General features: G+C 43.9%; 1 protein-coding gene across 1 annotated transcript in view; it reads right to left on the bottom strand.

Moving 5' to 3' along the window:
* The window catches only part of LOC310784551 (visinin-like), a gene marked incomplete at both ends in the record, with an annotated part of 7,436 nt that extends 4,602 nt beyond the window's left edge, over positions 1-2,834 (bottom strand). Inside the window, one exon of the mRNA XM_083645539.1 lies at positions 2,454-2,834. Within this exon, the coding sequence (XP_083501665.1) occupies positions 2,454-2,834 (381 nt within the window). The remainder of the gene's footprint in view (positions 1-2,453) is intronic.
* Positions 2,835-13,190: the final 10,356 nt, after the last annotated feature.

The raw sequence follows: 13,190 nt of genomic DNA, 5'->3' as shown, positions 1-13,190 counted from the left end.
CCATCGCCGCCACCGCCGCCACCGTCACCAGGCTCTTCTCTGGAAGAGCCTGCGGTGACACAAGGTTACTGAATCAGAGATTTTCAAAGTGGGAGCCGGGCCTCCCCAGGAGGGGGGCTCCAAACAGTTTCAGGGGAGGCTCAGTGAATGCAAGTGAAAAAATATGACTAGTTTATAATTAGTTATTACATTAGTTATTATTAGGTATCAAAACGAGATCACATAGAATAGCCTAAATGTGTGATTTGGTAGTAGTTCAGAGATACAGTACTTTTTGGGGGATTTTACGGTTTTTCCCACTTTCCCCGTCAGAAACAAATAGGCTACATGCCTTCAGACAGACTATTCATAATGTATTTGGTGTAGTATGATGTATGTATTTCATAATGTATTTGGTGTAGTATGATGTATGTATTTCATAATGTATTTGGTGTAGTATGATGTATGTATTTCATAATGTATTTGGTGTAGTATGATGTATGTATTTCATAATGTATTTGGTGTAGTATGATGTATGTATTTCATAATGTATTTGGTGTAGTATGATGTATGTATTTCATAATGTATTTGGTGTAGTATGATGTATGTATTTCATAATGTATTTCGTGTAGTATGATGTATGTATTTCATAATGTATTTGGTGTAGTATGATGTATGTCAAACAGCAATATCAGGCTATCTTGGCTCAATTATGGGATCAAATAACATATGATCCCATAGGCATCCAGGAATTGAGCGAGGGGGACTCCTCTTTCCAAGGCTGGAGGGAGGCCCACAGTCTCAAACTTTGAAAAGCCCTGGCCTACATGATTGCAAAGAGAGCAGAACATGTGCATAACCCGGTCCTCATATAATCTGCACATTTTTTAACCCATCCATAAACTGATAATGTGTCTATCAACAAAAACAACAGGACGCTGTTATGATGGCCTGGATTAACTGACCAGCTGTTCCTGCCTGCTTTTGTTCTGCCATTATATGACCACTAATCTTTTACATTGAAACATGGCTATAAATAGACCTATGGGAAAGTGAAGCGTTCAAAGCAGCCAGGAAGTGGGGTTGTTTTTGAATACATACAATAACATGCACTGTCTATTATGTTGGACATATGAAACACCACTTGGGCAGTAGTTATCTGTTCAGTTTCGTGAGGTTCTACTACTTTGTAATTTGAACTCAAATTATGAACATATGACTGCTTGGAACAATATCAGATTGAAACCACATTTCAGAAAGCAATCAAGTAAACTCAGTTTGAGAAAGTAACGGGGGGGGGGGGGGTGATGGTGTTCAGAAAGAATGTATTTATCTTCCATACCCCAAATAAAGAAAAAAACATGTTAATCTGTTATATATATATAGTTTTATATAAAGTCGGGTTATCGTGATTTATCGTAGCTAGCTGTTAAATGTGTTATATGGGGAGTAAAAATTATAAACATGCAGCTTAAGACTGTCAGGGAATATCCATCAATGTATTTTTAAAAATAGTCTATAAAATCTGACCTTTGTCCAATAGTCAATCAAAGGTCATAAACAGGTCCTGTAATCAACTTGCATCAATCAACTATTCTTAACCCGTCCTTCTGCCCTTGTTAATACTGGATCTCTTCACAAGTGGGGCCATACTCAAACGCAAATGAAACCTTCCAGACAGTGGTCAGAAGACAGAGGTTTATGTTTTGTCAAACTGCACAGTGGAGATGAAGAAACATGTTCATTCTTTTGTGGCTCTTGTTGACTTTTTAGTGGTCACGACTCCATCATACTACACTTTCCGCAAAACTGTATAATACTGTACTAATAATAACAATAACAATAATAATATATTCATAATATCATTTCGGTCTTGTAGTGACACCATGTTGTATGTCTTCATTAGACACTCAGATCGAATCTCCTGTTTTATTATCTCCTCTTAAGTTTCCCATCCCCAGTCCAAAGCTCTCTTATGCTTCCAATTGTTCATCAGCGTCAATTCAAGTCTACTCCAGCGGTAAAAGTGTTTCCACCTTTGCTTTCCGTTGTCTCAGCCGGCCATGAGTCTAAACATGTTTAAGTTCTATGTCCAAATCAAGTGACATCCTGAGCGACACATTGAAAAGTGAAAGATCTTTGCATCTGTTAATCCATCTGCACATCTCCTTCCTTCACAATTTGTTGTGTTGCTCTTTCATCCTCTGTCCCTTTGTGTCCATGTCCATCATCCATTCATCCATCAGTCATCCATCCATCACTTTCACCAACTTTGCCATGATGCCTTCCTCCATACTCCCATCAAAATCATCTAACCCACCCTTCATCCAAGTAACTTGACCAGATCATCAAGCCATCCCATTCCTTATGGATATAAAGGAAGCTAGACACACTTGAACTCAGTTTATCCGCCGTTATATTTGTGAGAGAGACCTAACAGCTTTCTTATTTACCACTAATACATCATAACTCACCGCGCAGATTTCCTTGACCTCTGACTTGGTGATGTATCCGTTCTTGTCCACGTCGAACAGCGAGAAGGCCCATTCCAGTTTGCTGGTGGTCTTCCCCGTTGACGTCATGTGGAGGGCGATGATGTACTCCTTGAAGTCCAGCGTGCCGTCGTCGTTGGTGTCAAAGGAGCGGAAGACGTGCCGGGCGTACGCTTGGGCGTCACTGTCTGGGAAGAACTTGCTGTAGATGGACTGGAACTCCTCTTTGCTAATGCGGCCGGTCGGACACTGCCTCTTGAAGTTGTCGTACCAATGGGCGATCTCCGCCTCGGAGAACTTGGTGTTGAGCTTCAGATCCTCCAGGATCTCCTTGGACACGGCGCCGCTCTTGGTGTTACCCATTGTTGGTGCTGTGTCGCTGGTGGTGTTTCAAAGCTATATCGACGTGTGAATCGGTGCTGGCTCACTGTGCTGGCTCACTCCTCTCTTTGTCAAAGTGGTCGACAGAAGACTGGTCCTATATGCTTGGCCTCGGTCCTGGACCGCACCTCAGCCCATGGAGACAAATGCTGTGAAAGAGAGGAGAGAAGATGCTTGGTAAGCTCAATAAGCCAGTCAACCATCAGTGATGTGAGTCTGAGGCATCACAGAGAGGGGTCAACACAGGTCAAAGTAAAAATGTGTGTTTGCTGTGCAAAGTGCCATGCTGCAGCCAGGTGGCACTTCTCTGCTGTTTTAAAATGGTCAGCAGGCCAGCTTGGCAGCAGGCCAGCTTGGCAGCAGGCCAGCTTGGCAGCAGGCCAGCTTGGCAGCAGGCCAGCTCATTGGCACAGAAGAGGGAGGGGGACCTTTTTATGACAGATTAGAGCAGAACTGGTAACTCCAACATTGATGGCGATATAATTCTAAATGTCAGAAGACCCACAGATATTATTATTATTACAACAACAACAACAACAACAACAACAACAACAACAACAGTATTGTAACTGGTGTGTGTGTGTGTGTGTGTGTGTGTGTGAAGCATATGCCCATGGGACTTGTGTGTGTTGTTTGTCCGTGGCCGTCCTCAGAATCACAATCAGCTTAATTGGCCAATAGGACAAGGATTCTTGAACAACTGCAGCAGAGGACAACATGTCTTGACTTCTTGCTTAAGTGTATAGCAGAACTTTGAATGTGTATATAGGCTCTTATGTAAATAAATACAAAGGACATATTTTGACTTTGGTGAACCTGCACAACTTAAACTGCATTTGAACACAAACTTGCTTGTTTTGTTGTAAAAAGTAAAGAAATCTAAGTAATAAAAAATGTCATGATCTTGTATCTGTTTCTCTTGGGGGTGTGTGTAAAAACAACTTACAGTAGGAAGTGTGTTTTTGTGGTTAGAGTGAGCGCGTCTCAGCTCTGCATGAGGTGATCTAGTTTAGTGCCGTACGATAAGGGCAGGCTGTTTCATTGACAGCCTGTCAGGGGGACACCCATGCTCTATATATACATATACTGTTGAATTGGTGTTTGTTTGCTTGTGACATTTTATTCATTGGAGTCTGTCTCACTACAGTGGTGCAGTTGGTGCTAATTAACACTTGGCAATTCCTCATTCAGGCCTGGTGTGTGAAACAAGGCGGAGGAGTCCACCCTCAGGTACAGAGGCGTAGTGGAACATGCCAAGTTGTGGTTTGAGTAGAATCAAATGTATAAATCTATTTTGAGTGTCAGAAAGTTGATCGGGACATTGCAATATATTTGATTGGTCATCCAGTTATTCAGTGATATTAATGTAACAAATTATTGTATTAAATGTAATCCTTGATCTGTTAGTTCTTTAATAGAGAGGCAAAGTGACGCCTACTTCCTGCTTCTGCACTGTACCAGATATTTTTATCCGCCTTTTTTTCCCCCATAGACATTTCGTAAAATGCTTTTAAAATAGTTGTACTTCGTCGAACCAAACGGGTCAGCTAACGCTATAATCGGGAGAGACCATAGAACATTTCACTCGGACCAAAACCTAAAGAAAAATATTTTCTTTAAACCCACGTTTTTTTTAACGTTTTGGTGCCAGTGAAATGTTATGTGATCTCTCCTGTTTCTAAATATATCTGTACCGTTTGGTTTGAACCAGTACAACTATTTTTATAAGCATTTGACCCAATGTGTATGGGAAAATAAATGGCGGATGAAAATCTCTGGTACAGTGCTGAAGCAGGAAGTAGGCGGTCACTTTGCCTCTCTATTAACACTGACAATTGCTTGTCGGTCCTGTGTTAATCCTGTACCTGGCCCCGTATACAATTTGGTGTTAGGATAATTTCTCACTTGAACTGAGTCAATGGGTCCCTAGACATGAAAAATCACCGAGGTGCTTGGACTGCTGCAAGCCAAGGCCGTGTGCAAAGCCCCCATGTGACCTCAAGTGTTGCCTGTACAAGCTCCTCCCCCTCTTAGCAGCCACATGGTTGATCTGAACTGGTGATACTGAGTGAGCATGTTGTGCGTGCGTGCGTGCGTGCGTGCGTCCGTGTGTGTGTGTGTGTGTGTGTGTGTGTGTGTGGTGGGGAAGGGGGTTTACACTTGTCTTGTAACTGGTGTGTTTGTGAAGCCTGGGACTTGTGTGTGTGTGACTTGTGTATGTGTGTGACTTGTGTGTGTACTTGGCCAGCTTAATTGGCCAAGTAGGACAAGGATTCTTGGACATCTGCAGCAGAGGACAACATGTCTTGGCTTCTTGCTGAAGTGTAGCAGAGCTTTGAATGTGTATAGGCTATTATGTAAATACAAAGGCCATATTTAGATTTTTGTGAACCTGTCAACTTGAACTGCATTTAAGCACAAACTTGCTTGTTTTGTTGTAATAAAAAGTAATAAAGAAATCAAAGTAATAAAAAATGTCATGATCTGTTTCTCTTGGGTGTGTGTCTAAAAACAACTTAGAGTAAAGGAAGTGTGTTTTTGTGGTTAGAGTGAGCCCGTCTCAGCTCTGCATGAGGTGACCTAGTTTAGTGCCGTACGATAAGGGCAGGCTGTTTCATTGACAGCCTCTGAGTGTGATTAAAATCATCACATGGTGTCTGTGTGTCAAACCTCCACAACAAATTCACCTTGAGTCAAACTATCACCAGGGTTGAAGGGGGCTTGGGGAAGAGTGTAGCAGTGTGGGCTATGTCTCCAGGGTTGAAGGGGGCTTGGGGAAGAGTGTAGTAGAGTGGGCTATGTCTCCAGGGTTGAAGGGGGCTTGTGGAAGAGGGTAGTAGTGTGGGCTATGTCTCCAGGGTTGAAGGGGGCTTGGGGAAGAGTGTAGCAGTGTGGGCTATGTCTCCAGGGTTGAAGGGGGCTTGGGGAAGAGTGTAGTAGTGTGGGCTATGTCTCCAGGGTTGAAGGGGGCTTGGGGAAGAGTGTAGTAGAGTGGGCTATGTCTCCAGGGTTGAAGGGGGCTTGTGGAAGAGGGTAGTAGTGTGGGCTATGTCTCCAGGGTTGAAGGGGGCTTGGGGAAGAGTGTAGTAGTGTGGGCTATGTCTCCAGGGTTGAAGGGGGCTTGGGGAAGAGTGTAGTAGAGTGGGCTATGTCTCCAGGGTTGAAGGGGGCTTGGGGAAGAGTGTAGCAGTGTGGGCTATGTCTCCAGGGTTGAAGGGGGCTTGGGGAAGAGTGTAGTAGTGTGGGCTATGTCTCCAGGGTTGAAGGGGGCTTGGGGAAGAGTGTAGTAGAGTGGGCTATGTCTCCAGGGTTGAAGGGGGCTTGTGGAAGAGGGTAGTAGTGTGGGCTATGTCTCCAGGGTTGAAGGGGGCTTGGGGAAGAGTGTAGCAGTGTGGGCTATGTCTCCAGGGTTGAAGGGGGCTTGGGGAAGAGTGTAGCAGTGTGGGCTATGTCTCCAGGGTTGAAGGGAGCTTGGGGAAGAGTGTAGCAGTGTGGGCTATGTCTCCAGGGTTGAAGGGGGCTTGGGGAAGAGTGTAGTAGTGTGGGCTATGTCTCCAGGGTTGAAGGGGGCTTGGGGAAGAGTGTAGTAGAGTGGGCTATGTCTCCAGGGTTGAAGGGGGCTTGTGGAAGAGGGTAGTAGTGTGGGCTATGTCTCCAGGGTTGAAGGGGGCTTGTGGAAGAGGGTAGTAGTGTGGGCTATGTCTCCAGGGTTGAAGGGGGCTTGTGGAAGAGGGTAGTAGTGTGGGCTATGTCTCCAGGGTTGAAGGGGGCTTGGGGAAGAGTGTAGTAGTGTGGGCTATGTCTCCAGGGTTGAAGGGGGCTTGGGGAAGAGTGTAGTAGTGTGGGCTATGTCTCCAGGGTTGAAGGGGGCTTGGGGAAGAGTGTAGTAGTGTGGGCTATGTCTCCAGGGTTGAAGGGGGCTTGGGGAAGAGTGTAGTAGAGTGGGCTATGTCTCCAGGGTTGAATGGGGCTTGTGGAAGAGTGTAGTAGAGTGGGCTATGGCACAATGACTTGCTAGAGCAGTGCTTCCCAAAGTGGGGTCGCCTGGAATTCAAATGGGTTCGCCTGAAATTATTATTATTATTTTACTTTTTACACCACACACAATTTAAACCTCCCGAAGAGTATTTGGTTGAAAGATTGACAGGTATTTAAGTTCTGAGTTCAAGTCAGGAGTTTAATGTCAGATGTATTTATTTATTTATTTATTTATTTATTTATTTATTTATTTATTTATTTATTTATTTATTTATTTATTTATTTATTTATTTATTTATTTATTTATTTATTTATTTATTTCATCATCAGGTCGAGTGGGTTCCTCGGGCAATGATGGATCTCCATTCCTCCCTCGCCTGCATACACGTTCCAATTTCTCCTGCAGTCAGCGCGGTGTCTCGCCTTAAAGTGTCCACATATGTTAGTTGCTGTCTTCCCCTTCTTTTAGTTCCGTGTGTCGGCTCCCACAGTACCAGCTTCTGTGCTGCTAGCTCCGGACGTCTATAACAGTGACCAGCAAGCCTCAGCTGCCTGAGTCGTATCTTCTCACTTAGCTTAGGCAGCTCTTGGTGAAGATCTACGTTTGTGATATGGGTGCCAGGGTGGATGTTGAGGGCATGCTGAAGCACCCGCGTGTAGCATCCGTTTAGTCTGTTCTGCCTCTGTTGACTCAAGGTCCATGTTTCAGAGCCATAGATCAACACTGAATCCACGGATGCAATGAACAGGGCAAGTTTGATTTTTCTAGAAAGGCCTGTCCTCCATATGTTGATTGATTGATTGATTGATTGATTGATTGATTGATTGATTGATTGATTTTATTTTTGGGGGCGGGGAGATCAGAATTCTGAGAAAAATGTCAGAAGACTTCTGAGATTCTGAGAGTCAGAATTCTCAGATTAATGTCAGAATTCTGAGATTAAAGTCAGAATTCTCAGTTTAAAATTAGAATTCTGAGATTAATGTCAAAATTCTGAGATTAAAGTCAGGATTCCGAGGGAAAAAGTCAGCATTCTGATTTTAAAATCGAGCTGAAATGGCATCTCCAGGAGATGTGATTGCATATCGTGACATATTCCCAGTGAAACAGGGTAGAGAGGCGGGACATTGTGCGTGGAGGAGTTTGATTTGACTGTTGGAAAGTGGGTGTGTCTGGGAGAGGGACTGGTGTCAGGCGTTGACTAGTCTCAACCAGGGTGGGAATTTAGTCATTTTAGGGGTGTGGCCATCTGGCCTTCAGCATCACATATTTTTTTAGGGCACAAGGCCACATGCCAGGGCACAAAGGTCATTGCTCTGTTGACATCATGAAGAGCGATTTTTCTGAAATGTGTTAAAATGAGTCAATGACACATCCTTTGCATAGAGCAGCTACATTAAACTGAGTGAGGTGAGGGATCTGTGCCTCGGAGCAGCGCGAGACATCAGTTCAAAATAGCCTAATGTATTTTACAGGACAAATCTGAAACCTAACGGTCACGTTTCAATAACAAACACAATATCATGTGAATACAGCCCTGTGCACCCTGTGCTCACTGGCTGGCTCACTGCACCCAGGCAGCCCCAGAGCAGAGGCCTGGGCGGCTGGCCCCCTCTGTCACACAGCCTCCATCTCCCTGAAGCAGAGTGCTGGGTGCCCGCCTTGAAGCTGTGATGAGCCACGCTAAATAACGATATTCCTGGAATGCGAGTTAACGAGCCAGTTACATGTCCTTTGCATTCAACATTAAATGAAGACATTATAGTTCATGTTATGTTGTATGTTACATACTTATTGGCGCAGTATATTCAGATTTATGGGCTGAAAAGTCTGCCCATAGGCAGCCATGTTGTCTGCTCTGAGTTTTTCTCCTAACCATGAAGATTGATTGACAGCTGTCATGTTATGATATTGGTTGAAATTGTGTTGAAATGTGATAGTACTACATGACATCAGCATACTGTAGATATTACAGCATCGTTATGAATGAAGACATGCTGGGTCACTTTTGATGTGAAAAACCAAAGAAATTGATTGATTTTTTTTTGTTAAAAAAGCTGCACTGTATGACCCTATGACCAGGGATGTGATCTAAAGTTAAACAGTCATTTTTCATTTCAGCTCAACTTCAATGTCAGCATTCTCAGATTGAAGTGATTGAAGTTTGAATGTCTGCGGTCCCTTTGAATGTCAAAGTGGGGTCACAAGCCCAAAACGTTTGGGAACCCCTGTTCTAGGGGTCTTTAGGGGGGTACGGTGGTGCAGTGGAGGGGGTACGGTGGTGCAGTGGAGGGGGTACGGTGGTGCAGTGGAGGGGGTACGGTGGTGCAGTGGTAAGCACTGTCGCCTCACAGCTCGAAGGTCCTGGATTCGATTCGCACCTGGGACGCTGTTGGCGCTGGAGTTGTGACCCCCCCCATATCTTCAGTGCCTACTGCCCAGGTGGGCTATCTCGTCGAAAGGGCCTTTCTGTGTGGAGTTTGCATGTTCTCCCCGTACCCCCCAGGGGGTTCCTCCATACATGACCCCCCACTAAAAACATGCAGAAGATCGGCATCCGACCAGTGACGACAACATCTGAAGTTGGTCCAATGATGGTCCAATGAAGGTCCCCGGGCGCTGAAAAGAAATAGCGACCACTGCTCTTGGCCTGCCCCTTGGAGGAAAGGACAAGCCTGGATAGGTCAAATGCAGAGGACATATTTCACCGGCCACTGTCAGCATTGCACCCGCATGCATGTGTTGTAGTGTGTTCGTGTGACAATAAAGACGGGCTGCAGTCTGAAATCGTGTGTTTTTTTTTTTTTTTAAGGGTCTAACCTAACTAGGGGACAAGAACCAAGGTGGAATCAGGCTGACTCACTGCCAGGCATTGGGTGAATCAGATAAGAACGGGTATTTTTTATCTGGGTCATCTAAAGCATAACCCATGACATCACTGTCTCTTCTGAATTCCTATTGGCTAGGACTGGGCTCTTGACTGTGAGGCTGACTGCTGAAGGGATCCGTCGGCCGACACTTTGTCATTCTTTTCAAGTCTGCTTCTAAGATGAAGGTGTTCATTTTGTTGTTGCTCCTTTTGTGTCACGATGCATCTCCAGGTAAGATCACATCTAAAATCTTTCCTATAAACATATGTCACGTTAAGATGAATTATATTCACATCTCTACATGAATACATTTGAGTCTTCCTAGTATGCTAAGTAAAATTGATTATGGATGTGAAGATATTCAAGTTCAAGTAAACGTTATTGTCCCCCGAGGGGAAATTTGTCGTGCAGCCAGGTAAAAACTTTTTCTGCCTGTTGATTTTTTGAATGATGATCACACTCTTGACTCACATCACTCATATATTACTGTATTTCATCTGACAATGTGTGTCCTCTTGGCTCTTACCACCATTTTAGACCTTTTCTTTTCTTTTCTTTTTTGATCATCAAAATAAACACAATGTTAGGACACAGAGACACAGACTGAGACAGCAGGACAGTTTGAAAGTTAATTTATTGGAACAGGGGAAAGGGGAGCTGGGAGTCTTTAGGCCAGGCTGGGCAGACTGAGGCAGAGGGCAGAGAGGGAGCTGGCTTGGCAGACAGGCTGATGAGCTGGTCCAGGGCAGGAGGCAGGCAGGCGAGTGCTGGAGGCAGCACTCGAGCAGGAGTCCAGCTGAGGTTCTTTGAGTATGAGCCGGGTATAGTCGGTTTCAACTCAACAACAGCTGACTTCCTGTTGCAGTGTTTGCTAATAAAATAAGTGACAGGACATAAGAAAGGTTCCAAACTGTTCCCTAGCAACAGGATTCTGTGAAAACCGCCTATATGAAGCGAGCAGATGATTAGATGATAGATGGCAGCTGATGCCTGACTCCCACACACTTGACTCCAACCCTGCAATTAAAGACACACACACACACACACACACACACACACACACGCACGCACGCACGCGCGCACACACACACACACACACACACACACACACACACTCACACACGCTCACACACACACACACACACACACACACACACACACACACACACACGCACGCACGCATGCAGGCTCTCACACACACACACACAAACACACACACACGGTGGCTCAGTGGTTAGCGCTGTTGCCTCACAGCAAGAAGGTTGTGGGTTCGAATCCACCCAGTTCCTCTCTCTCTGTGGAGTTAACGTGTTCCCTGTGTTTGTGTGAGTTTCATCTGGGTGGTCTGGTTTTCTCCAACAGACCAAAGATATGTTGTGTTTGTGTAGTAAGTAATTAATAAAATGTGTAGTACGCAGTATGTGCAGTACATGAGGTATGTAACCTGGGTGTAGAAATGTTAGTATACTGTCATGATGCTATATAAATCCCTTTGAGACATGCTTGTGTTATAAGGTGCTATAAACATAACTGAACTGAACACAGGCAGATGGAGAGAGACTAGTAATAAGGTGTTATAAACATAACTGAACACAGGGAGATGGAGAGACCAGTAATAAGGTGTTATAAACATAACTGAACTGAACACATGCAGATGGAGAGAGACTAGTAATAAGGTGTTATAAACATAACTGAACTGAACACATGCAGATGAGGAGAGACTAGTAATAAGGGGTTATAAACATAACTGAACTGAACACAGGCAGATGGAGAGAGACTAGTAATAAGGTGTTATAAACATAACTGAACACAGGGAGATGGAGAGACCAGTAATAAGGTGTTATAAACATAACTGAACTGAACACAGGCAGATGGAGAGAGACTAGTAATAAGGTGTTATAAACATAACTGAACTGAACACATGCAGATGAGGAGAGACTAGTAATAAGGGGTTATAAACATAACTGAACTGAACACAGGGAGATGGAGAGACCAGTAATAAGGTGTTATAAACATAACTGAACACAGGGAGATGGAGAGACCAGTAATAAGGTGTTATAAACATAACTGAACTGAACACAGGCAGATGGAGAGAGACTAGTAATAAGGTGTTATAAACATAACTGAACTGAACACATGCAGATGAGGAGAGACTAGTAATAAGGGGTTATAAACATAACTGAACTGAACACAGGGAGATGAGAGAGACTAGTAATAAGGGGTTATAAACATAACTGAACTGAACACATGCAGATGGAGAGAGACCAGTAATAAGGGGTTATAAACATAACTGAACTGAACACAGGCAGATGGAGAGAGACTAGTAATAAGGGGTTATAAACATAACTGAACTGAACACAGGCAGATGGAGAGAGACCAGTAATAAGGGGTTATAAACATAACATAACTGAACACAGGCAGATGGAGAGAGACCAGTAATAAGGGGTTATAAACATAACTGAACTGAACACAGGCAGATGGAGAGAGACTAGTAATAAGGGGTTATAAACTGAACTGAACTGAACCCAGGCAGATGGAGAGAGACCAGTAATAAGGGGTTATAAACATAACTGAACACAGGCAGATGGAGAGAGACTAGTAATAAGGGGTTATAAACATAACTGAACACAGGCAGATGGAGAGAGACCAGTAATAAGGGGTTATAAACATAACTGAACACAGGCAGATGGAGAGAGACTAGTAATAAGGGGTTATAAACTGAACTGAACTGAACCCAGGCAGATGGAGAGAGACCAGTAATAAGGGGTTATAAACATAACTGAACACAGGCAGATGGAGAGAGACTAGTAATAAGGGGTTATAAACATAACTGAACACAGGCAGATGGAGAGAGACCAGTAATAAGGGGTTATAAACATAACTGAACACAGGCAGATGGAGAGAGACCAGTAATAAGGTGTTATAAACATAACTGAACTGAACACATGCAGATGGAGAGAGACCAGTAATAATGGGTTATAAACATAACTGAACTGAACACATGCAGATGGAGAGAGGCCAGTAATAAGGGGTTATAAACATAACTGAACTGAACACAGGCAGATGGAGAGAGACTAGTAATAAGGGGTTATAAACTGAACTGAACTGAACCCAGGCAGATGGAGAGAGACTAGTAATAAGGGGTTATAAACATAACTGAACACAGGCAGATGGAGAGAGACTAGTAATAAGGGGTTATAAACATAACTGAACACAGGCAGATGGAGAGAGACCAGTAATAAGGGGTTATAAACATAACTGAACACAGGCAGATGGAGAGAGACCAGTAATAAGGGGTTATAAACATAACTGAACACAGGCAGATGGAGAGAGACCAGTAATAAGGGGTTATAAACATAACTGAACACAGGCAGATGGAGAGAGACTAGTAATAAGGGGTTATAAACATAACTGAACACAGGCAGATGGAGAGAGACCAGTAATAAGGGGTTATAAACATAACTGAACACAGGCAGATGGAGAGAGACT

This window comes from Poromitra crassiceps, assembly GCF_964638095.1.
Source record: "Poromitra crassiceps genome assembly, chromosome: 11".
Classification (NCBI taxonomy): Eukaryota; Metazoa; Chordata; class Actinopteri; order Beryciformes; family Melamphaidae; genus Poromitra; species Poromitra crassiceps.
Note: the sequence above shows the minus strand (reverse complement) of the source record. Positions and strands in the feature narration are given on the sequence as shown.